This window comes from Ursus americanus, chromosome 14, assembly GCF_024610735.1.
Source record: "Ursus americanus isolate L20-20 chromosome 14, mUrsAme1.1.p, whole genome shotgun sequence".
Lineage (NCBI taxonomy): Eukaryota > Metazoa > Chordata > Mammalia > Carnivora > Ursidae > Ursus > Ursus americanus.
This window is the reverse complement of record NC_142140.1, coordinates 60060073-60082886: the sequence shown is the minus strand read 5'-3', so window position 1 is coordinate 60082886 and position 22814 is coordinate 60060073. Positions and strand designations below refer to the sequence as shown.

Genomic DNA, 22814 nt, shown 5'->3' with positions numbered 1-22814 from the left:
CAAGATGGCAGGCAATCCGGCTTCAGGCCAAACACCATGCCCTTCCTAGAGTGCCATTTTGGAGTCTGGCAAAGTCTAGGTTCCGGGCCTAAGCCCGGAAAGCTGACCAGCACACGCAAAGAGGAACCCGGAGGAAGAGCGCCAATTAGAACCCGGGGGTGGCGGGGTGGGGGGATTTAAGGGGCTTGATCTAGTTATTTGCCAGATCTTCCGGCGGGATCAGGGCGCCCTCTGCCCTTAACCAAGATGGCCGCCACCGAGGCGCCAGCGCACTGTGGAATCCGGCGGCGCTTCCGGTCCCGCTGCCCTCAACGAAGATGGCGGCAGTGGAGAAGCGTCGGCCGGCCGTGGCTCCGGCGGCCAGTTTCGCCGACAGCAGCCGGCCGGCGGTGTCCCGAGCAGCAGCAACGGCCGAGAGTGAGGAGGACTTCCTGCGGCAGGTCGGCGTGACGGAGATGCTGCGCGCGGCCCTGCTGAAGGTGCTGGAGGCGCGGCCTGAGGAGCCGATCGCCTTCCTGGCGCACTACTTCGAGAACATGGGCCTGCGCTCGCCTACAAACGGCGGCGCCGGGGAGCCCCCGGGCCAGCTCCTGCTGCAGCAGCAGCGCCTGGGCCGTGCGCTGTGGCACCTTCGCTTGGCTCACCACTCCCAGAGGTGCGGGGCCGGGCTGGGGCGGGACAGGGCAGCGGCGGACCTGCAGCCCCAGCGTGCTGCCCGCGGGCATGCTGGGCACTGTAGTCCGCACGCATCCGGGCGCGGGGTGGACCCGGACCGCGGGGCGCTGGCCCCTGCAGTTCTGGCCGGCTCTGTCTGTAGTGATGCCTTTCTGCAGGTGCTGAGTTTCCCCTTGCAGCCCACCCCACTTTTAAAAATCACGGAGCCCAGAGAGGACCCAAAGTCACCGAGCTAGACCTCCGAGCCGGGTCCTTCCAAACTCGGTTTTTTCTAAATGCCTTGTTACTAGCGTCGTTGCATCCCCATCCGTTAAGCCAGAAAGTGGATATTTACAGGGCCCGGCCGTGAAAATAGAGAACGCCCGTACCCCCGGAGGCAACTTCAAGCGGGCAGGAGGGGTGTCCAAAAAGAGGCCTGCTTCACGCCCAGGGAAAGGGGCTGCAGGCAGAGGCGGGCAGGTGCACTGGCCTGGGGGCCGTAGAGCTTTGGTGTGGGACCCACAGCCACGGGAAGGCTGAAGCATGGTTGAGGGGTGGGGATGGCGCCTGCCCCCTACTCGTGCCCCCACCCCAACAGTTCTGAGCCCACGGAAAGTGGTTGAGGAATATGTATTGAATGAATGGTCCACATCAGATGGATTGAACACCTTTTTGACATGCAACATCAACCAGGTGAGGTCGTGACTGGATGTGGGTGGGCTGGGTCTTGGCTGGTGGGGAGGGGTCGCTAGAAGCAGAACCTGAAGCCGGCATTCACGTGTGGGTAATGTTATAAGGGAGTGCTCCTGGGAGAACCCAGGAAGGGAGAGGAAACCAAGAAAGAGAACATTCCAGCGTGATCCTCAGGGGATTCTCCCCTGTGCTTCCAGCACCTGCCCACCTTTGGGCAGCCCTCCCAAGAGAGCCACAGGACAGCACTGGGAAGCTGGGGAGGGATCCCAGGTATAGGAAGGGGTGTGGAGGGTGGGCATCTGAGCAGAACATCCATGTGCTCTGAAAGTCGAGCTGCTGGGTTTGCAGGGGCAAGGGTGGGAAGGAAGTATGCAGAGACGGTCCTAGGTCGTCCATGGGGCCATCCACTGAGACGGGAGGTTGCTGATTTGGGGCAAGTTTCCAGGGTTGCTTGGGTACTGTTAAGTCGGGCGGCTGGTAGAACCTTGCAGCTGAAGGGTGGACAGGTGGGTCTGCAAGTGGGACAGGAGGCTGTCAGCTGGGAGGGGTTGTGAAGGCTTCAGGAGAACCAAGAAGAGCTGAGGACTCAACCCTGAGGAGCCCCAGCCTTGGAGAAGCCACGAAAAAGCATGATCAGGCCAACCAGACATGAAGGAGGGAACTGGAAGAAAATGGCATCGTGGGACATCTTCCGAAGGGGAAAAGTCGTCAGTGGCCGGGCCACCATGTACGGTTGTCCTCACGAGCCACTCACCTATAGACAGTCCCAAACGAGGATATGCCTGTGAAGGCTTTTTGCAGAGTTGTTTCCTAATTCACACAGAGGCACCCTGTGGGCTGGCGGCAGTCCCGTGTCCAATGGCCCATAGATGAGGGCTGCCAAGTGTCTGTTGGATTTAGGGCCAGGAGACCTGTATTCATGTCCTGTGGCTGATTACCACGAACTTGGTGGCTTAAAATAACAGAAATTTGGGGCGCTCGGCTGACTGAGTTGGAAGAGCATGTGACTCTTGATCTCCGGGTTGTAAGTTCAAGCCCTATGTTGGGTGTAGAGATTACTTAAAATCTTAAAAAAAAAAAAAAAGGAGAGAGAAATCTGAGATCAAGGTGTCGCAGGGCTGCGCTCCCCCTGGAGACTCCAGGGGAGGGTCCCTCCCAGCTCTCCAGCTCTCCCAGCTCCTGGGGGCTCCACGTGTCCCTTGGCATGTGGCCGCATGGCTCCAGTGTCCTCCTCTGTGTCTCTGTGTCTTTTTCTTTCTCTTCTTGGATTTAGGGCTACCTCATCTCATCCCCAGATCCTGAACTAATTACATCTGCAAAGACCCTATTTCCAAATAAGGTCACCCTCACAGGTTCCAGATTGACATGCATCTTGGGGGGACTCGGATCACTGCACTGCAGGGGTGTTGGACCCGTTGGCTGGAGGCACTTCGGAGCTGCAGGGGCGCAGAGGGTAGAGTGAACGTGGGGAGTGGTGGGCGCTCGTGGCAGACATACCTGAGCCCCTGGGCTCACCTGCTGTCCCCAGACATGGAGCCAGTGGCTAGCTCAGAAGACAGGGTCCCCGTCAGGAGCCCTGAACCCAGGCTGACGGGCCAAAAGCAGAAGCCAGGCCAGGCAAGTCCCAGTGTGGGAAGCAGGTGCCCCCTCCGACGTTGAGTGGCTGACTGGGCCATCGTGGAGCTGTTCTTGAGGGCCTCATCAGCATGAAAGATTTGGGGAGAAGTCATCCAAAATCCCCTTTTCCTCCGTCGTGTGGATCAGAAGTGTTGGCCTCCGGGACTGGAGATGGTGGCCGTGGGGTCCAGCCTCAAGGCCCCGAGGGCATAAAAACCATGTTTATGAGACTTGCTGAGGGCTGCATGGCCACTAAGCGCAGAGCCAGAGTCCAGTTTGGACAGCGTGGCCCCCCACCCCCAAGGCCTCTGAGCCACCACATTGCTAGTAGTAACAGCCAGAGTGCCCCTCCTCAGCGCGCTCTCTGGCTCAGGCCATCCCGGGCACTGCAGGGTGCCGAGCAGCCTCCCTGGCCTCCACCCACCCAGTGATGACACCCAAAAGTGTCCCCAGATCTCACCAAGAGTCACCCAGGGACAGAATAACCCCACGGAGAACCCCTGGTCTAAAGTGAAAAGTTTCCATGTCTCGTTCTGGAAATATTCTATACACACTCACGTAGGTATTACTTAAGCAAATGCCCAACGCTAGTGCTCTGGGTCGGAGCTGGTACGGTGGAGCCCTCGGTGCGAGCCCAGTCCCTGTGTCACAAACGGGGAAGCCGAGTCCCAGAGCCCAACCACCCAGCAGACAGCGTGGGTGCCCTGTGGTGGCCGCCGGGAGCTGCCTGGGAGTCCCCAGGTAGCTGCAGACACGTGGCCAGCGGCCTAGGGGTCAGGTATCACCTTCCTCAGCATCTTTCCCGTCAGCCCCGATCTCTCAGGGCTGTGATGACCCCTCTCCATGTCTTCCTGTCCCATGAGGCCAGGACTGTGAGACAAATGGCATGTGGGCAGCCCGCTGAGTCCCACCCGGGTCACAGCTAACGCTGAGTGCAGGAGGGACCCCTCCCATGTGCCAGGCCCTGTTTTAAGTACTTGGCGTGACTTCCATCCTTCCGTCCTCCTGAGAACCCTGAGAGGCAAGGATTGGGACCCTCACTCTCCAGTGACCAGCACCCAAGTGCAGGTCCGGATGGGAGCCAGGGACAGAGCGCCAGTGAACACGGGAACCAAACAGCACCAGGGTCCTGCCCGCCAGGCTCCAGCCTCTAGGGAGGAGGGAATTCGCTCACCTGGCGGGCTGACCAGGTTGCTGGAGAAGAGGCATCGTGGGTCGTGTTCGCACCAGTCAGGACATGCCGCGTTATGTGGCAGTAACAAACAGCTCCGAGACTTCCGCGGCCCTGACACAAAGGGCTGCTTCCCACAGCGGGAGGCAGAGGCCACAAGGGGCTGGGAGTTTACCCAAGCATGGCAATGGGGAGTGGACCCCGGGGACTTGCTGCAGCTCTCAAAACTTGCCTCGGAAGTGGACCACATGTGGCTTCCACGCCCATCTCTTGGTGGAACCAAGTCCTGTGGCTCATCTTCACTTCAGAGGGGTGGCCAGCCTTGAGGAGGCCTCCCAGTCCTCACCTCCCACAACACATGGGGCCGGCCTGCACCCCCATCGGGCATGGCAGCGTGGCGGGCAGCGGCCTCTGTCTCCCATGCTGGGGCACGGCCATCATGTGGGGAGGGCTCTGGAGATGCCACGGGCTGGGGGACTGAGGCCCAGGCATGTGAGCCTTTAGTAGATGGGCAGACCCTGAGCCACCACCGAGTTCTGACCCACAGAGCCTGTGATACTCTAAAGGTCTGCACCATTTTCAGCTGCTGGGTTTGGGGTGATTGTTACGCAGGGGTGGGTAGCTGAGAGAGGCATTGGTGGCCACCACATTTGTCCACAGCAGACCTCCCACCCTCCTGCTGAAGGGAAGTAAGGTTCAAAGCTCCCGCAGAGTTGGTTTGAGGCATCAGCCAGCTAACGTGGGTGGCGGTGGGGGTAACAGGAGTGAGTGCTTACGGAGCGAGAGCGCTTCACTGTGGTGGTCTCACTGACCACAAGTCCCAGCACATCGTGGGGGCCCAACGCATGAGAAGAAAAAGGGTTTTATAGCCGGACAGACCGAGACTTGAGTCCCAGCTGGGAGGGAGACCCCCCCCCCCAGGTTACTGTTCCTGTACGTCTGGGCCGCGGTTTCCTCCTCCGATCCACAGAGCTCACTGGGTCAGCACGTGCACCCATGAGCCCCGCGCTGGGCAGCAGCGATGGCCAGCGGGTACTGGGCACCTGCGGCGTGCTGGCCCACAGAAAGGTGAGACAGTGTGCCCGGGTCACACAGGTGATTGGAGCCACAATGTGTTTCTCCCCTCACCGTGGGGCCAAGCTCCCAGGAAGGGTTGGCTTGCCCCCTCCTCTCTGGGACCCTTGGCCCGACTGTGAGCCCCCACTGAGCCTCGCTGCCTAATGGTCATGGTGGAAATGCTAAAGGGCCGCCAGCTACGCACTAGCACTAGGCTGCCAGTCCAGTGAGGGAGTGAGACGGGGGTTAGCCAGCCACCCAGGCTCGCCCTGCAGCCCACGCTTCACCGCCATGCTCCCTGAATCTGCTCATGAAGCTCGCAGCACAGACAGGCCATGTGGTAGAGCCTCTCGGGCTCCTCGTGGGGCAAAGAATCGTGCCCGCCTCCTAGCAGACAGCAGGGTCGGCAGACTTTCCCGCACAAGAACAGGTCGTATTTTCAGTTTTGTGGGTCAATCCCTGTTACAACCATTCAGCTCTGCCTTTGCAGCAAGAAAGCAACCACTGGCGGCAAGTCAATGGATGGATGAGGCCATGTGCCAATAAAACTTTATTTACAAACTAGGCGGTGAGCCAGATACGACCCATGGGTGTAGTTTGCTGACTCCCGGCCAGTGGGGCTGTGGGAGTGTGAAATAAGTGAATGCACATTAAATGTCAGGAGTGACCACCCTGTAAGTGTAAGCGGCATTGCTGGGGGGGCAGTGGGAGAGCCCCACAGGGCAATGCCCATCGGCAGACTCAGCAGGTGTTACACACCCCCTGCTGGGTGCCAGGCAGTGTTCTGGGCACTAGGGGCTGTGTGTGACTGACAGGTAGACTCCCGGACGTGGGCTCCCGGGCTGACATTCCGGAAGACATGAAACTCATCCTGAGGACATCTTACACTAAGTCAGATGGTGGTAACTGCCACGAAGAAAAGTAGAGGAGGCAGGAGTTGGGGGGCTGGAGGGCACTGAAAAGGTGACACTTGAGCAAAGACTCAGAGGAGCTGGAGGAGCCATGGAGAGACCTGGGGGAAGGGCACTCCAGGCAAAGGACACAGCCTGTACAAAGGCCCTGGGGCCCCACCAGGCCTGGTGTGTTGGAGGAGGACAGAAGGGGACGGGAGGTTGGGGCTGGCAGGTGGGTGAGGGGGCCAGGGGCTGTGCTGGGCTCCGTCTGGCTGGCCCAACGCCCCCATCCTCCTACAGGACAGCCTTCAACAACAACGTCAGCGTGGCCTACGAGTGCCTGAGCGCCAGTGGGCGCAAGAAGAAGCCCGGGCTGGACGGGCGAACCTACAGTGAGCTGCTCAAACGCATCTGCCGGGACGGGGAGGCCCCTGAGGAGGTCGTGGCGCCCCTTCTGCACAAGATCCAGTGCCGGGACCACGAGGCCGTGCCGCTGGACGTCTTCCGCGCCGGCATGCTCACCTGCTTTGTGCTGCTGGAGTTCGTGGCACGGGCCAGCGCCCTCTACCAGCTGCTGGAGGACCCTGCCCTGGCGGTGGCTGACCGACGCGTGGGCCAGGCTGTGCTGGACACCCTGGAGGGGGCCCTGCAGGCCAGTGACGCCGCTGCTGTGCCTGCCCGCTTCCTGGAGGCTGGCTCGCGCCTGGGCCCCGACAGTCTGGCACTGGCCATGGACCGTGCCCTGGTGGCTCGGCGGCCCAGCTCCCCAATGACCCGGGAGGAGTTCCTGGAAAAGGCTGCTGCCCTCTTCATCGCCAAGGTCAAGCCAGTGGCCTGAGCCCCCCGCACACCTGACCGGCCCCCTCCTCCACACACACAGCCCGAGGTACTGCAAGGTCGTAGCCACCTGCTCCTGGGCAGAACACGGGTCCGGGACGGGGACTGGAGGGACCCTGCATGCAGGGGGGGTGCAGGGAGTCCTCCCCACACCCACCTTCCAACCTGGAATCATGCCCCAGCCCCTTCAGAGGGGAGGCCAAGGGTCCCAGGGAGTGGGCACCCCCTCCCCACACCCCCGCAAAGGCCCTTCTCAGCAGTAATAAAGTCTGTTCTCCAGGCTGACCTGGAGTGCCTGTGTGCTCCCCTACCCTCGTCCCCGTGTCTGCAGAAATGCTTCTCTGCTCCAGCCTCAGCAGGCCAGCCCAGCACGTCCCAGTGCTTCTCGGGGGCAAGGCTTGCTGCCTGGAAATGCCAGGGCGCCCCAGGACTCCGCTTTATGGAAGCGGAGGGCGCCTGGGTGCCCAGTGAGATGCCCTGGACCCACAGCCCTGAGGCCCAGGAAGCCCTGCCCTCCACAAGTGCCCCACCAAGTACTTCCACCCTGGGCCTCAGGTGCCCCAGCTGTCAAAGGAAGAGATCAGCGGGGTAGGTAATCACGACCGTGACAGTGGAAACAGCCAACACTTGAGCCCTGAGAGGTCTTACGTACCCTCTGAGGAAGGTAAATGACTACCCAAGTTTGGCAGACGGGGAAATCGAGGCCCAGAGAGGTGAAGGGTCCGCCTACCAGCAAGGGGCCTGCTCCGGAACCCACACACCACACCATTTCCAGCACCTGCCATCGGCCCACCCTGAATGCACTCGCACCTGTGACCTTGGTCCAGGCACTCTTCACTGGGCACCCACTGGGCCTCCCTCCTCCCCTCCAAGGGGGTTGCCTCTTCCACAAGGAATCCCACTGGAAGCAGGAGGAGGGAGTCCAGGCTCAGCTTCCCAGCTCACAATGATTATTGGCCAGTGACTTCTCTCTCCCGGCTCTGCCTCCAGCTCCGGTAAAGGGGACCCAGGACAGCCGCGGTTCTGAGGGAGGGAGACCCTGTGGAAGGAGAGTTTAAACCCTTTACAAGCTACGGCTGGCAGGGACCCTCTTTCTCCCCATTTCCCAGTACCTACTACTCCCAGCACAGGCCAGGCAATCGGAACCGGGGAGCTGTGGCTGCTGACTGTTTTCCAAGAACAACCACAGCAATGTTTCTGTTCCCACACGGTCTTCCAGAACTTTCCGCACTCCCCCTTGGAAGACCTGGAACCTGCATTCCCTTTCCTTGAACTTGAGTGGCTTTTGTGACATTACATGATTTCCATGGCGAGGTCACAAAAGGTGGCACATGCCACTGCCACCAGGTGCTCACTGACTCACCCAGCAGCCATGTTGCGAGGAAGACCAGGTGACGGGCAGCTCCTGCTTTGCAGACTCATGAACTAAACAAATTATTGTTTTCAGCCACAAAGAGCTCACCACGTAGTGGCTGTCACAATTCTAGTCTGTCGTGGGCCCCACACAGGAGATGCACCAGACGTGCATGCAGCGTGGCTGCCACGGGGCCGGACCGCAGCGGGGAGCATGTGGGGGGCGGGCCTGCCCACGCGGGGCCTGCAGACAGGGGTACCATCTGTGTCACGTGCACAACTGTCCCGGAAGCCAAGACAGGGACACAGGCAGGCAGCTCCCAGGGGACTCAGGGGCCAAGGCCACCTCTGGTCAGCTCCGCGGTTCCTGGGGTGGTCACTCCCTCCTCCTCACAGGAAGCCAGGGTGGGCCATGCGCAGCGGGTGTCTCCGGGGCTGCCCGGCGGCGGGGAGGCACACAGGCCGGGAGGCTCTGCCCCTCCTTGTGGGGCAGGGGCTGCCAAGGAGTGAGGACTGACCGGGGCGTATAGAAGCCAGCCCCCTCACCCCAGATGGAAGTAACTGTAGGGCAGCTCATGTTCCAGGGCCCCCGGGGTCAGTCTGAGGCCAACCCCAGTCAGGAACACTTCCCCTGCTTCACCCAGCTTCCTCCCACAGCCTCCCTGGGTCGCCTGGCTGCTTGGTCTTGGGTCCAGAAGTTCCGTTTGTCATGATCCTGGCTTGACTTCTGTCAGCCAACAGAGTCCTGGGAAGCTACATGACCTCCTTACCCGACACTGACCCCTCAGCAGTGTGGACCATGAAACACTACAAACCTCCCCCTTCTGGCAGCACCCTCTTCCCCGCTCTCCAAATGCACCTGTCCCACAGTGGTTTCCCCACATGCCCCGGAAAGCTCCTCCTATCTCAGCTTCCCTGGGGGAACATGGTCTCCCGGCTCTCCTCTCTCCTCATGCGTCCTCCTCACTCGGCACCTCACCAGCCCATGGCTTCAATTACTGCCTGGACGCCAAGGATTCTCAAATTCACAGTTTGGGCCCCTTGCCCTGCCCTCAAGAGCCAACCGCGGGCCGGCTGTCTTCTGGGGACGTCCCAAGGACATCCCAAACCTGCCATATCCAGGACCAACCCTCCAGTCAGCCTCCCAAACCCGGGGCTCCCCTGGAGTTTGTAGCCTCCCCAGAAGCTCCCAGGCCACCCAGGTCTGGAGGGCTGGCCAGATGCCTCCTCCTGCCCCCTCAGCGGGCCCTTTTCAGCATCCTGTTGGTTACCCTTCACAGCTTCATCCTATGCACGCTTCCTGCACACTGGTCCAGCCCACCTGGCTGACCCACCAGCCAATCCGAGTGCTCCAGGCACCCTGTCCTCAAGATGACTCCCGCATGGCCAATGAGGGGCAGCCCTGGGATTTTCTTCTAAGGTGCCTGACCTGGGAGGCCCTGGGCCTGAATTTGATCATCACAAGTCCTGTGAACAAAGCCAGCACTCAAGAAAGCGGACCCAGGAGACGTCCCAGCTTCTTTTCCCCTCACCCTGCCTCAGGCACACTGGTCTCCAACCGCAGGGCCTTTGTACATGGGATTCCCTCTTTCTGTCACACTGTTCCTCAAGACCCACGGGGCTCGCTTCCTTACTCCACTCTGACTTCTGCTCAAATGCCCCCTCCTGAGAGACACCCCGCGTACCACGATCCAAAATGAGGCTCCAACGCCCACCCCCCACTGCTAATGCTCACCGTGCATTGTCTTCCCAGCTATGGTTGCTACTTACATTGACCTGCTTGTTTATGACCTCTCTCCCTAGTTCCCAGGGGTGAGGGGTTTTTGCTAGCTGTGTTCACTGCTGCATCCCCACCGGCTCATTTGTGCATAGAAGGTCACAAATCAATCAATTTTCCAGTGGAAGAATCTGAAGGTCATAAACGTAAGTGTATTCAATTCCTATGGCTATTGTAACAAAACAGTGGCTTAAACCACACACACTGAACCCCTGACAGCTCTGGGGTCCGAAGTCCTAAAACCCGGGTGTGGGCAGGGCTGGTTCCCCCCGGGGCCCCGGGAGACCCGGCTCCTGCCCCTCACCCTGCTTCCAGAGGTGCTGATCCCTGGCTCGTGGGCCCCCCCTCCATCCTCACCACCAGCAGTACAGGGTCTGCCCATCTCTCTGATTCTGACCACGAGTCAGGTGGATTGCACAGGGCCCACCTGCATCACCCAAAATAATCTCCCTATCTCAAGATTTCTTAAAAGTTATTTATTTATTTATTTATTGATTGATTGATTGGTGTTAGCTCTATACCCAACGTGGGGCCTGAACTCAGGACCCTGAGATCAAGAGTTGCATGCTCGGGGCACGTGGGTGGCTCAGTCGATTAAGGTCTGAGTTCAGCTGAGGTCATGATCCCAGGGTCCCTGCCCAGTGGGGAGACTGCTTCACCCTCTCCCTGTGCCACTCTCTCAATCTCTCTCTCTCAAATAAATAAAATCTTTTTTTAAAACATAAAAAGAGTTGCACGCTCTACGGACTGAGCCAGCCAGGTATCCCTTCCCATCTCAAGATTCTTAATCTCATCTGCAAAGTCCGTTTTGTCCTGTAAAGTAACATATTCACAGGCTGAGATTAGGATGTGGACGGCTATGGGGGGCATTATTCTCTACCACAGTACCCGGCCCAAGATGGTACAGCCAGTTCTTGAAGCCAGTTCTACTGCATCCAGAGCACACTAGGCCCGAAGACTTTGTGTTTGGCCTCCAGGTCCCCCTGCCCTCAAGGGCCACATTGTGCCCTGTGCACCCTTTTACTTGACTCCTGCAGCCCCTGCCTCCTGAAATCATGTCTTCCTTCTCAACCAGCATAATTGCAGCCACACGGTATTGTGTACCTCTCCATGACATCTAAGAACTTTTCGAGTATCCTCTCCTGTAACTCATCTTACAGATACAGAAACTGTCCCGGCTTAGCATTCAAGGACCATTTCCAAGGTGGTGGCAGAACTTAGATCTGAATGCAGGGCTCTTTGGTGACGTGTGACAGAAGGCCAAGGATGGAAGGTCAAACTAGCTTCATAAGAACACAAAGAACTGATCGGTTTGCACCTTTGGAGCATTCAGGGGAGGTCAGCCTGGCTGGATCCAGGAGCGCACACAGGGTCATCGGCACTTCCTCGTGCATCGACTCAGGTTGCCTGAGTGCCAGCTTGGTTCGTAGGGCTCGTGGTGATGAGATGGTCCCATTACTCCAGGCCCAGGTCCTCCCAGCTCAGCCACCTGAGCCCCGTGTTCTCAAAGTTCCAGACCTGCTCATTACGGGGCTGAGCCACATGCTGTTCCTAAACCCACCCCTGGCAGCAGGGGGCGTGGAGTGCTCTGACCAGGTGACCCATCCCTCCAGCCAGGGTTTGCAGGTCAGTCCAATTTGAACCTTAGACTGAGATGCGAAGCCCCCAAGAGAAAACGGAGGTGCTGCGGGCAGAAAACAGGCAGGCAGAAGGCCTAGAGGACCAGCACTCCAGGATTATTTCCGGCTTTCCTGGGGGATGAGGCCCCATGCGGCTCCTGCTGGAGCAGCCACAAGCCAGTGCCTCCCTTTACCTTTCCATAACCAGCCCACCCACCCAGGGCTTTGTGGCGATGTGGGGCTGATAGAGGGGGATCCTGGGAAACCTCTCTGGAAGAACCATGATTAGTTCTAATTGCTATTTGCCGACAAGCTGCCACATGCCACTGCTGACGTTGGGGCTCTAGCCAGACAGGGTCAGGACACCTGGAAACACTTGGGAAAGGGCACACAGTCCTTTTTACAGTTGAGGGGCCTGCTCCGGGTCCCAAAGGTGCAGGGCAGAGGTGAGAAAGTCAGGGGCCCAGCCTTGGGGCAGCCATTGGAAGCCGCTGCTCCGCCCAGGGCTCTTCCTCAGAGCCCTCCATCCCTCTACCCTAGTCAAAATGTTGCTTTCCTTGCCCCAGACAGGTTTACCGACCCGTCCTCAGCTGGGCCACGACCAGGTGGCAGGTGTTGGGGCACCTGGAGGAGGGGGTCCCCTGGGCACAACCCAAGGCGCTGCAGCTGTGGGCTGCCCTGACGCCGGCCGGAACAGCACCACGCCACTAGCGCCCACCCTCACAGGGAGCTGTCCCCCCAAGATGTGGAGGGCGGAGGCCGGGGCGCCACGCTCAACTCTCACGCCCAAGGGTCCTGGCAAGGGGGACGTGTGTCTAGGCCGAGCACCAGGCAGGTCTGAGCCCAGGCGCCGTCGGGGGGGGGGAAGGGAGAGCCGGGGAGACTAGGGCTCGTCCGAGGGTGGGACTCAGTCTGGGGTTCGGCGGGACGGGTGCGGATCACTGCTGCCGAACGAAAGCTAAACGCGGGTACGCGAATCTCCCCAGCTTCTCTGCGGAGGGCGTCTCGTCGGGCTGAATCCAACAGGGCGGTTACTCCTCGCCTCCGCCTCGGGTCCCGCACTAAGCTCGCGGGGCCTTCGCACCGCGCCCCAGGCCCTACTCTCAGCTCCTCGGACGGGAAACAGAGGCACTGCCCGTCGAGGACCCGGTGTGCGGACGCCAGGCGCCGGGGTCGCAGCCCGACCTCCCGCCTCCCCACTGCCCACCTACCCTCCCTTTCCGCTCGCCCAGATCCACCGGAGCAGGGAATCCGCCCGCATCCGCCCCGCCCGGGCCATAGGACCCCGCCCCGACCCGCCCCCGGCCCGGCTCCCCAATTCCCCGCCCCCGGCCCCACCCCGCGCTGGGACGTCATAAAAAAGACCCCAAAAGCCCAGCGGCCCGTGCCGGGGCGACGCAGCCCAGCCCTGCCCGCCTCCCCGCGCACAGGTATCCGGGGTGCTCGTCCGAGCGGGGGGCGGCGGCGGCCTCCCGGGGGTCGGAAGCGCCAAGGCGCCTGCGCGCTCGGCCCCCTCCCTCCCGGCGGTCGCGCCTGCGCGCTCGGGAGGCCGGGGGCGGGGACTCCACTTCCCGGCGTGCCCCGCGGGCGGGCGCGCAGGCTCAATCCGGGCCCCGCCGCGGCGCGCAGGCGCGGGCGGGGGCCGGCAGCGGGGCGCAGGCGCAGCGCGGGGCGGGGCGCGCGGGCCAGGCCGAGGCGAGCGCCGGGCGGGCGGCGGCGCCAGAGCGAGTGGAGCGCCCAGGGGTCCCGAGCGGCGGCGGCGGCGGCGTAGAGGAGGAAGGCGGCGGCGGCGGCCCCGGCCCCGGCGCCCCCCCGGCCGGCGCGCGGCCCGGCCCGTCCCGCGTCTCCGCGGCGGCCCCGCGGCCCAGCGCGCCCCCGACCCCGGGCCCCGCCGCCGCCGCCGCCATGGCCCGGCCGCTGGTGCCCAGTTCGCAGAAGGCGCTGCTGCTCGAGCTCAAGGGGCTGCAGGAGGAGCCAGTGGAGGGCTTCCGGGTGACTCTGGTGGACGAGGGTGACCTGTACAACTGGGAGGTGGCCATCTTCGGGCCCCCCAACACCTACTACGAGGGCGGCTACTTCAAGGTGAGCCCGCGGCTCGCGGTCCTGGTTCCCATCAGGCCCCTCTCCCCTCGGGCGGTCCCCCTCTCTGTCCGTCCGGCCCCTGAAAGCAGCTGCAGGGCCCCGCTTTCCCAGCCAGTCTCCGAGACCCCCCAGAGAGGAGCCCTGGGGGCGCTGCCTGTTGGTTCGGGTGTGGGGCTCTTGTTTGCCTCAGCCCCTGGCCGACCCGTGCCCTCAGCTGCCTTCCCCGCCCCTTGCCCGGAGGAGACAAAGAGCCTCCCCAGCCCCAGCAAGCCCTATTGTTGGGGAGCGCGGGGTTGGGGGCGAGAGGGAGGGAGGCCAGCCGGGGCGGGGGGGCCTGCTCCGCCGCTTGCTGGGGTTCCAACAAAGGCCCATATGGGGCCTTGCCAGCTGGGGCCTGCTTGGAACGCGGCCACCCTTGCCGATAGCAGCGGGCCAGGCCCTCTTGGCTTCATCCCGAGCTTTATGTAACCTGTTCTCTCGGGAAGGTTGAAGCTGGACTTGTCACGGCCACCGTCCACTTTGTCCTGGGAGCCACACCGCAGAGACCGCCCTGGTGGACCCTGGGCCCCTCTCTCGCCACAACTGGCTTTTCTCCGGTTCCACCGCCAAGCAGGTGGCCGCTTGGGGCTCAGATCTCACCCTCTGAGTCGTTTTTTCTGTTCTCTAGTAGTTTGGTCCGGAGCAGTTTTCTTTTGTTGTTGCTGGGAGCAGGGAGGGGGTGCTGTCCTCGGGACTGGCTGTGTTTCCGACTAGTGTGACAAAGGACCGAAGCCAGGACCCAGGCAGCTTTCTTGACCTCACCATTGGAGCCCAGACGTGGCCTTGGGAGGACTCTTCTCAGATTGCAGGGCTTTGCTCTTTGAGCCAGAGTCGTAGGGCAGGGGGTCTCGGTGCATGAGAGGTGGGGAATGAGCCCTCGGCCTAGGAACACCCCCACCCCTGCCTGCCTGCCAAAAGGCTGTACAGCCCTGCCAGGTTCTCCCTGGCTGAGGCCTGGGTGGGGAGCAGAAACGGCAGCTAGACTAGGCTGTGGGGGAGGGGCGGTGGTGCTCCCAGGACAGATGTCTGTGTTTGCATTTTTGGCTAATGTTTTAGTTGAGCCTGCTCAGTGGCCGTGAGGGAGCAGCCTGGTCAGTTGGGGGTGATTCCTGAGTTGAGGTTCCCTTGGTGCTAGGGTGGGATGGGCGGATGAGTGTGGACAGCCCTGGGCTGGCTTCCACATCGGGAACCCAGCCTCCTCTGACACGCAGGCAATGGATTTGGGGTTGATCACCTAACAGTTTAACTAGGGCTCTCTCCCAGTCTCTTTTGTCTGCTTCACGCTGTAAGGAGAAGGGCTCCGCTCACAGCCAGGGTAGTGGAGTCCCACCATCAGACCAGGCAGGCCAGTACTCTTAAGTGAGGTTGTAGGTCTGGAAAGAAAAGATGTGGATTTCTGACTTTTGCCCACTAACTAACTGGTTGCAGAGGATTGTGGGTAGATCCTCCAGGTTGGCGTTGGGGGAGATCATCCCATTTTTCTAGAGAAGAAGACTGGGGATGGGGCACTGCCAGATTTCAAACACATCTGCCATAGGTCCTGTCCTCCAGGGAGCCAGTGTGGGCCCTGGGGTGGTTTTGCCACCCACTGTGGTCCTGCTGTCTAGGTGTGACTGGGAGGGAAGAGGAGGTGTGGAAGTGCAGGGCTGGGAGGCACCTGAGGGCCAGCATCACTTCCCAACCACTTCTCGCAGCGTCTTCCTTGCCAGCCTGGCCTCGTAAGCCATAGTGAGCCTTTGGGCAGTGCAGTGCACAGAAGGGGGTGCCAGAGAGGGGCTCCCCACTTACTTGCTGTGTGTCCTTGGGCAAGGTGCTCTACATCTCTGAGCCTCAGTTTGCTCAGTGGCAAAGTCCTCTCCGGGGATGCTTGAAACAGTCTGCAGTGGGATTTGGTTGGTGTTTGGTGCCAGGGAGGCCTCAGCAGGCCTCACCTGCCCTCAGAGCCATCACTTAGAAACCTGTAGGGCAGGCTCCGAGTTCCAGGTTTGCTCTGCAGTCATCAGTAAGTTACCTGCCTCCTAACCCTCAGCATGGTCATCCCAGAACAGAGGGACTTCCCCTAAATGCCCTGAGTGCCCCCTGTCCAGGAGGGTGACTTTCCAAAGATGGGCCTGGGGGAGTTGCGGCACAGGTGCCCAGCTTTGGCTCCCAGCACACTGGCTCGCCCCTGAGAGCCTGGATCCTAGGCCAGGCATCCGGATGTCTGGAACTGGGGCTTAAACAAACAAACGAAGCTTCTTTACCTGCTGAGGCGTGAGCAGCTCTGTCACCTGGGCAGGTGGCTCTCCCCAGTCTGCCCCATGACCTGCCTGTCTGCCTTCCTGGCCCCCCGTGATGGACACTTGTGGGCAGAGAGCCTGTCCGTCCAGCGCTGACTCATCTCCTCCCACAGGGCCCGGCCCACGGAGGTGTCGGGAGTGATTGCTGAGTGAACACACATCTATTTTAATCTTCCCCACAACCTGGAAACTGAGGCCCAGGAGTCCACCACTGTGCTGGGAGCTGTGTGCTGGCACAAACCCGCCATGCTCCCTGGGGCCCGGCCCCTGGTCCCTCCCACAGGCCTGGGCTGAGAATGGCCTTAGAGTTGCTCTTCAGCAGCAGGGTCGGGGCCCAGATAAGCTCAGGTGACTCCGAATAGTCCTAGGAGACCTTGGAGGGCGTGGGTGACAGGCAGGGTCCAGACGGCCCTCTTGTGGTGGGAGCGTCTGTCCTGGCTGACATCCTTGTTTGCGTGTTTGTGGGCACAGTTCCTAAGCAGTGGCCAGCACTGGCTGAGCCCTTCTGCTCTCTGCCCCTCCCCAGGCACGCCTCAAGTTCCCCATCGACTATCCGTACTCCCCACCGGCTTTCCGGTTCCTGACCAAGATGTGGCACCCCAACATCTATGAGGTGAGTCCACCAGGCGTGCCCCTCCCAGCCTCTCTGTATTGGGATCGGGGAGACGCTGCACTGCCTGATGAGAGTGGTGAGTGGTGTGGGCACTGACCCCTCTTCCTGTCCCCACACAGACAGGGGACGTATGCATTTCCATCCTCCACCCCCCCGTCGATGACCCTCAGAGCGGGGAGCTGCCTTCAGAGCGGTGGAACCCCACCCAGAATGTCAGGTGAGACTGGACCAGGCCTTGTTTGAGGGGCTGCTCAACAGACGGACCTCTGTCCCCCAGCAGCATCCCCGACTTTGCTTCTGTGGGGCTTCCTCAGGCCTGGCCAGCCCTGGGGACACAGATCTGGGAGGACACATGTCTGTCGCTCTCAGGGCCACGACTCCCTGCAGTACTGTGAAATCTGTCCAGACTGGCCTCCTGCCACAATGCTGAGGGCCCCAAAGACCCCTGGGCCAGCTCTGCTGTCCTCTCCTCTCATTTCCTAATGCCACATGCCCCATCCACCATTGGAAACAGCCGCTGGGGTTTCTCGAGTCCATATTTTCTCTCCCACAATCCCTCCGCCTATCCCTGGGGTCTCCCCTCCTTCCTCGGTCCCCCCACAGAGCCCAGGCACCTCCATCTCAGGGCTGAGCTGCTCACTCTGAGTAGCCTGGCCTCTCTGCCTCCTGGCCTGCACGTCTTTAGTCCAGCCCAAACCATAAAGAAGTTGGTGGCATGGAGGGACTCACTTGCCTGCAGGATGTCTTGGAACGGGGACATGTGGAACGAAGGTGGTCCTAGCTTTAGCTGCCCACACATGTTTTGTCCCAGGGCCTGTGCCGGCAGGCAGGGAAGATGGGCTAGGAGTCAGCCCCTGCTGTCCTTGGGGCTTGAGACACAAACTAATAGCACCAATTGTCGCCTGCAGGGTTGGGGGCCAAGGGGGGCATTGGCCTCAGGGTGTCTGGGAGCTTCCCAGTGACACATGGGCCTAGGAGTAGCTTGAGAGCCAGGCTCTGGGTGTCTCCACAAATGCTCTGGCTTGGGGGGGGGGGTCAGAGAGCGCCCTGTACCTGCTGACTCCGTGCTCCCCCAGGACCATCCTGCTGAGCGTGATCTCGCTCCTCAACGAACCTAACACCTTCTCACCGGCCAACGTGGATGCCTCTGTGATGTACAGGAAATGGAAAGAGAGCAAAGGCAAGGACCGGGAGTACACAGACATCATCAGGTGAGGCCCGCGCGCCTGGGGTTTGCCCACAGGCAGTGGTCCCAGGAGGGAGACTCGGTCACTGGGAGTGGCCAGCCAGGCTCAGGCCAGTGCGCTGGCTCTTCCGTCTTTCCCTTTGTTCACTGTGCCCTTCACCCCACTTTTGTTAAGAAAACAGGTGTTCTGTCTGTTTGTCGCATCATGAGGTACCCCGGTCATGCAAGCACATGGTCCGTGTGTCTGCCACGTATGTGTAGCTTACCACGTCTGAGCCGCGTGACACAGTATCTGTGCCTTCAGAGCACACGTGGTCAGGCCCGATGGCGTGCACGTGCACGAACCCCCGAGTGTCCACACCAGACTTGAGCACAGTCGTACCGCGGTGCCGCCGCTTCGCAGCCGGAACACGGCGATGCTCGCGGTCTTCCCCCGCCCCGGGCAGCCTGGCCTCCTGCTCACCCCGTGACGCATGTCCAGCGGATGGAGGCTGGTTGGCCTGCTGATCGAGGCGCTCCATAACCAGACCTTCCGGGACCAGCTCCCCCTCGGCTTCGTTTTCTTCATTTTCTCTTTTGGGGGAGACGTATTTTTCACGTATCACGTTGTATGTTTTCCACGTTGTGATCTCTTGCTGTGAACATCATTTGTGTTGTAATTTTGAAACTTGGAATCATTTTCTAAAGACAGAAAATGATCGCGATACTAGTGTATTTAGAAAATCACTTTCTTTTCTAGAAAATGGATTTTTTCCTGGATTTACAAGCAGCGTGTTATGTAGGGATTGGCCAGAACTAACCCTCCGTGTCTCGTCTGGGTCGTTTGCAATGATCTCCCCTTAGGAATAAATAGGTGACCATCACTGGAAAGAAGCCCTTTTACAGAATGGACACTGTGCCCTGCAGGTGCCAGACCAGGGTGGGCACGTGCTTTAGGGCCCGGGGCAGACAGGCTGTGTGCCCAGGCCCCGGAGCTGCTTGACCTCCTTTTCTCTCTCCCTTGTTTTGTTGCATTGTGGGAGCTGCTCTGTGTTCATTGTCCATTGTTACTCCCTAATGCGCTTCACAGACTTGTTCGTGACAAACTTAACCCTTCCTTAGGTTTTTTCCAAAAACTCATTGTCGTTTATCTTTTACCTGGAAAGATGAGTGAGGGGTGTGCATGGCTGCACTACAACCCCGCCATTCGAGGTCTAAGTATTTACTGCAGAGAAGTGGGGGCAGCGCCCACACCAGCGTCCACATGAATGTTCACGATGGCTTCAGTTTGCCAAACTGCCAACAACCCTGGTGTACGTCTGCAGACGAGGACGGGGCCCGCCGTGGCCTGTCGGCCAAGTGAGCGTGCAGGCCCGTGGCTGTCAGGGAGGCAGGACTTCAGAGGCACAGCTGAGCCTGGGGGCGGGGTCATGGGACCTGTGGGTCAGAACTCACCGCTGTGCACTTCAGGTTGATACAGTTCACGCAGACGGAGCTACAGAAGCTCACGTGGGGTGAGGAGGCGACGCGCTCGTGACAGAGAAACGTGTGTTCGAGTAGAAACGAAAAGGGAGCCCTGTGATCTTAATAGGTCACCTAACACGTAGCGTTTTGTGCGGCCCTGCAGACACCCGCACACAGCACCGCCCCGGAGACCTCCTCGCGGCCTGGCCTTCCGCGCTGCTGCTCTGCCTGACCTTGGAGGCCCATCCACACGGGCGGGCCTCACGCACGCTGCTCCCCCCGCGCGGCAGGGCTCCCCGTGGGCCGCGACCTCCCTGTTCCCTGTGCTCCACACGCCCCGTGTCGCTTCGGGCCCCGTCTGCCCTGCCGTCGCCCTTTCTGCTGATTTTAGTTCTCTTCCCTCAGAGGAAACCGCGTCCGCTTTCTCTCATGGATCTGGCCCTTTTTCCTGGTTCTGTGGTGGTTCGTATGAGCAGAATCTGTGAACAGTTTCTGCAGTATTGCTCGTGTGATCCGAGTGCGTTTTACCCCCCAACGCCACACACGTAGGGCCCCAAGGTGACCCCTGCGCCTGTAGGGTGGCCCCTTCCCACATGTCTTTGCCCCGCCCCTCCCCATTGTCCCAGGAAAGCTGGTTTGTGGAAATGAGTGTTAGCTGTTGCTGCAGGGGATGCCGGTCCCCTGCTGTCCGGGGCGGCGCTCTGTGAGCCTCGGGGGGCTGCCCTGCAGGGCCCTCCCTGGGGGACTCAGCACCTGGGGAGCGTCCTGCCCACGCGGCCCGCTCCTCGTCCCAGTTCTTTTCCCAGCCACCTCCCACGTGGCGCCAAAATTAAAACCAGACTGTTTTTATCCCTTCAGACTCCCTGTGGGCCCGCTCACATGCGCCCGCGTGAGGGAGGCTGTGATGCGTGCTTCTGCCTCCCGCCCCCCGCCCTCCCCGCCAAGCCGCGTTCCCACGTGCTCTGCCTGCGGGTGCGTTGTCTGTGGTCCTGCAGAGTGTCCGTTTCGGATGTGGTTCGTGCGGGGATGCTGGGCTCTAGGCGGGAGCACTCCCGTCTCGGGAGCGGTGCTGTGCTGTGTGTGAGTCCCCGGAGAGCCAGTGCGCTGTGCCGGTTGCGTCCTGCAGCCCCGTTTTCCTCCTAGTGTTGGCCCTCCTTGTCTGTCCCACCCCGCCACCCCGTCCGCCTGTCCCTTCGTCCCTCCATCCCTCCGTGTGTGGTGAGTGCCACGCAGGCCCAGGCACTGAACATAGGAGCGGGAAGTTCTGGCTGAATCGCCTGGTGACCGTGTCCCGCGCCAGCGTGGCCACACGCCTCCCGTGGTGTGCTGACCGTCTTACAGAACCGCTCGTCTCCGCGGGCCCAGGGTCCCCAGTGTGCCGTGGGCCCTGCTCTGCCTGGCCCTTCCCTGTGGCATCCGAGCTCCTGCGGGCTGGGCTCCTGCCGTGGGACTCCGACAGGGACAGAGCCGTAACCCACAGGCCCGTCTCTCCCCCAGGAAGCAGGTCCTGGGGACCAAGGTGGACGCGGAGCGGGACGGCGTGAAGGTGCCCACCACGCTGGCCGAGTACTGTGTGAAGACCAAGGCCCCGGCGCCCGACGAGGGCTCAGACCTCTTCTACGATGACTACTACGAGGACGGCGAGCCCGAGGCCGAGGCCGGCAGCTGCTTCGGGGACGACGAGGACGACTCCGGCAACGAGGAGTCCTGACACCGCGACCCTGAGAATAAACTTACAGATCTTACCTCAGCAGGCCCGGACTGTGTGGCGCCGAGACTGCCTCGCGGGAGGGGTGCTGCCTGGCCCCTTGGGTGGTCTCCTCTCGGGTGTCGCCCTCCTTTCCTGCGTGTGTCCTGGGTCCTCTGCTTCTGAGGGGAGGGCCGCCTGCCTCGTCCTCCCTCGGAGCCCACCAGGTGGGGCGGGCCTGGGCGGCAGGGGCCTGAGGGACCCGGACCCCACCTGTCCGTGGCTCCTGCTGGCTGGAGCCAGAGACTTGGGCTCCCAGCTCGTGTGTGGACGGATCCACTTGTGGTCACCTCTTCTCTCTGCTTTGGTTTGTTTGGAATCTAAATAAAACGACTTGATGAGAAGCTAGAGAACCAAGCTCTCCTTGGCCTCCCCAGAGGACTGCAGAGAACCGTTTGTCACCAGGCCCCTGGATGCCCGCAGTGCCCGCGTGCCTGGGACCCTTCGTGCCAGGTGCAAGCGGTGGGGTGCCTGGAAGCGCCCGGGGAGATGTGGTGAGGGCACTGCAGGGATCTGGAGTCTGGGCAGAAGGAAGCCGTTGTGTAAACTGATGCTCTGGTGGCCTGGGGTGGGACACCTGTTGCTGGCCCATGCCCACCGCACAGGGCCTTGGAGTGGGAGAAGTCTCCGTGCTGAGCCTCGGCCCCCAGGCGGCCCCTCTACGGCCACGGCACCCCCAAGGGGTCCTGCATCATGCTGCTGTCACCCAGGCCTTGGAGCTTCATTTCCATGTAACTGACAAGTCCAGAGTGGCCCAGATTCGGGATCAGATGGCATCATCGGGACGAGGTCCCCCACGGGTCAGACGGGTCACCATTGCTGGGCCTGGCTGACCCCACGCAGGAGAGGGATGGGCAGAAGGGGCCGGGACCTCCAGTGTGAACCCGGTCAGACCCCACAGCAGCCTGCACACCAGGGCCTCTCCCCTGCCCCACTAGTGTGCCCTCAGCCCTGTGAGCGCAGCTCTCCATGAGTCTCCGTGGTCTGGTGGCTTTCTAACGTGGAAGGTTCCACCCACTCATCTTAGTTTCTGGCTTTTCTTAAACCCAGAGGGCTGGAAGTGCTGGAGCAGCGAGGGGCCCCTCAGGATGGGACTCGCAGCTGGTGTTCTCAGCTGACGTGAGTAGTCTGGCCTCTGACAGCCACACCTGTTCCCTCCTCCTCCTGATTCAGGCCTCAGGGCACCCAGGGGAGGGGGTCCAGACTCCTGAGTGGGGGCCTGGGTGTGTGGCCCTCTCTAAGTACTCTGCAGGTGCGGAGACCCTTCACTTCTTCCCGCCTGGAGGTGCTTCCTGGGCTGGGGCTGGGTTTCCCGTGAACCCCTCACGTGGCTGGCACCCTGTGCTCGGAGCCCCTGGTACCGGTCAAGAAGGGGATGGGCACAGCGGGGCGGGGACCGGGTGGCTTTTCCCTGCCCCGCTGTGTCTGAGTGGCCCGGAAGCATCTTCCGCATCCTCCCCCAGGCTCTGTGGACCCTGCGCCCATGGGCGGCTTCCCCTGCCGCTTGGGCTTCCTCATGGCGTGGTGGCCCGGGCTCCAGGATGTGGGGTTGCAAGCAAGGCCATTTCCACACACGCCATTTCTGCAAGGGATCAGACACAGGCGTGCGTGAGCCCAGCCAGACCCAAGAGGAGGGGACCCGACCCCACCTCTTGCTGGGAGTCGTGTTCCCCCTCGGACCGTCCCGCACACGTCTGCCAAGGAAGCTTTTGCACACCCAGATCTGACTGTGGTGTCTGAGGGCTCAGCTCGTCC

General features: G+C 61.2%; 2 protein-coding genes across 2 annotated transcripts; both read left to right on the top strand.

Moving 5' to 3' along the window:
* The first annotated feature begins 290 nt into the window (after positions 1 to 290).
* Positions 291 to 7206, top strand: TPGS1 (tubulin polyglutamylase complex subunit 1). Its single transcript, XM_045800282.2, has 2 exons — positions 291 to 655; positions 6385 to 7206. Exons 1-2 carry the CDS (start codon positions 318 to 320, stop codon positions 6920 to 6922), a joined length of 876 nt encoding a protein of 291 aa, XP_045656238.1. The 5' UTR covers positions 291 to 317; the 3' UTR covers positions 6923 to 7206.
* Positions 7207 to 13372: 6166 nt separating this feature from the next.
* CDC34 (cell division cycle 34, ubiquitin conjugating enzyme) lies at positions 13373 to 21403 on the top strand. Its single transcript, XM_045800280.2, has 5 exons — positions 13373 to 13752; positions 16597 to 16683; positions 16803 to 16900; positions 17760 to 17894; positions 20810 to 21403. The coding sequence occupies exons 1-5, from the start codon at positions 13576 to 13578 to the stop codon at positions 21021 to 21023; spliced, it is 711 nt and encodes a 236-aa protein (XP_045656236.1). The 5' UTR covers positions 13373 to 13575; the 3' UTR covers positions 21024 to 21403.
* Positions 21404 to 22814: the final 1411 nt, after the last annotated feature.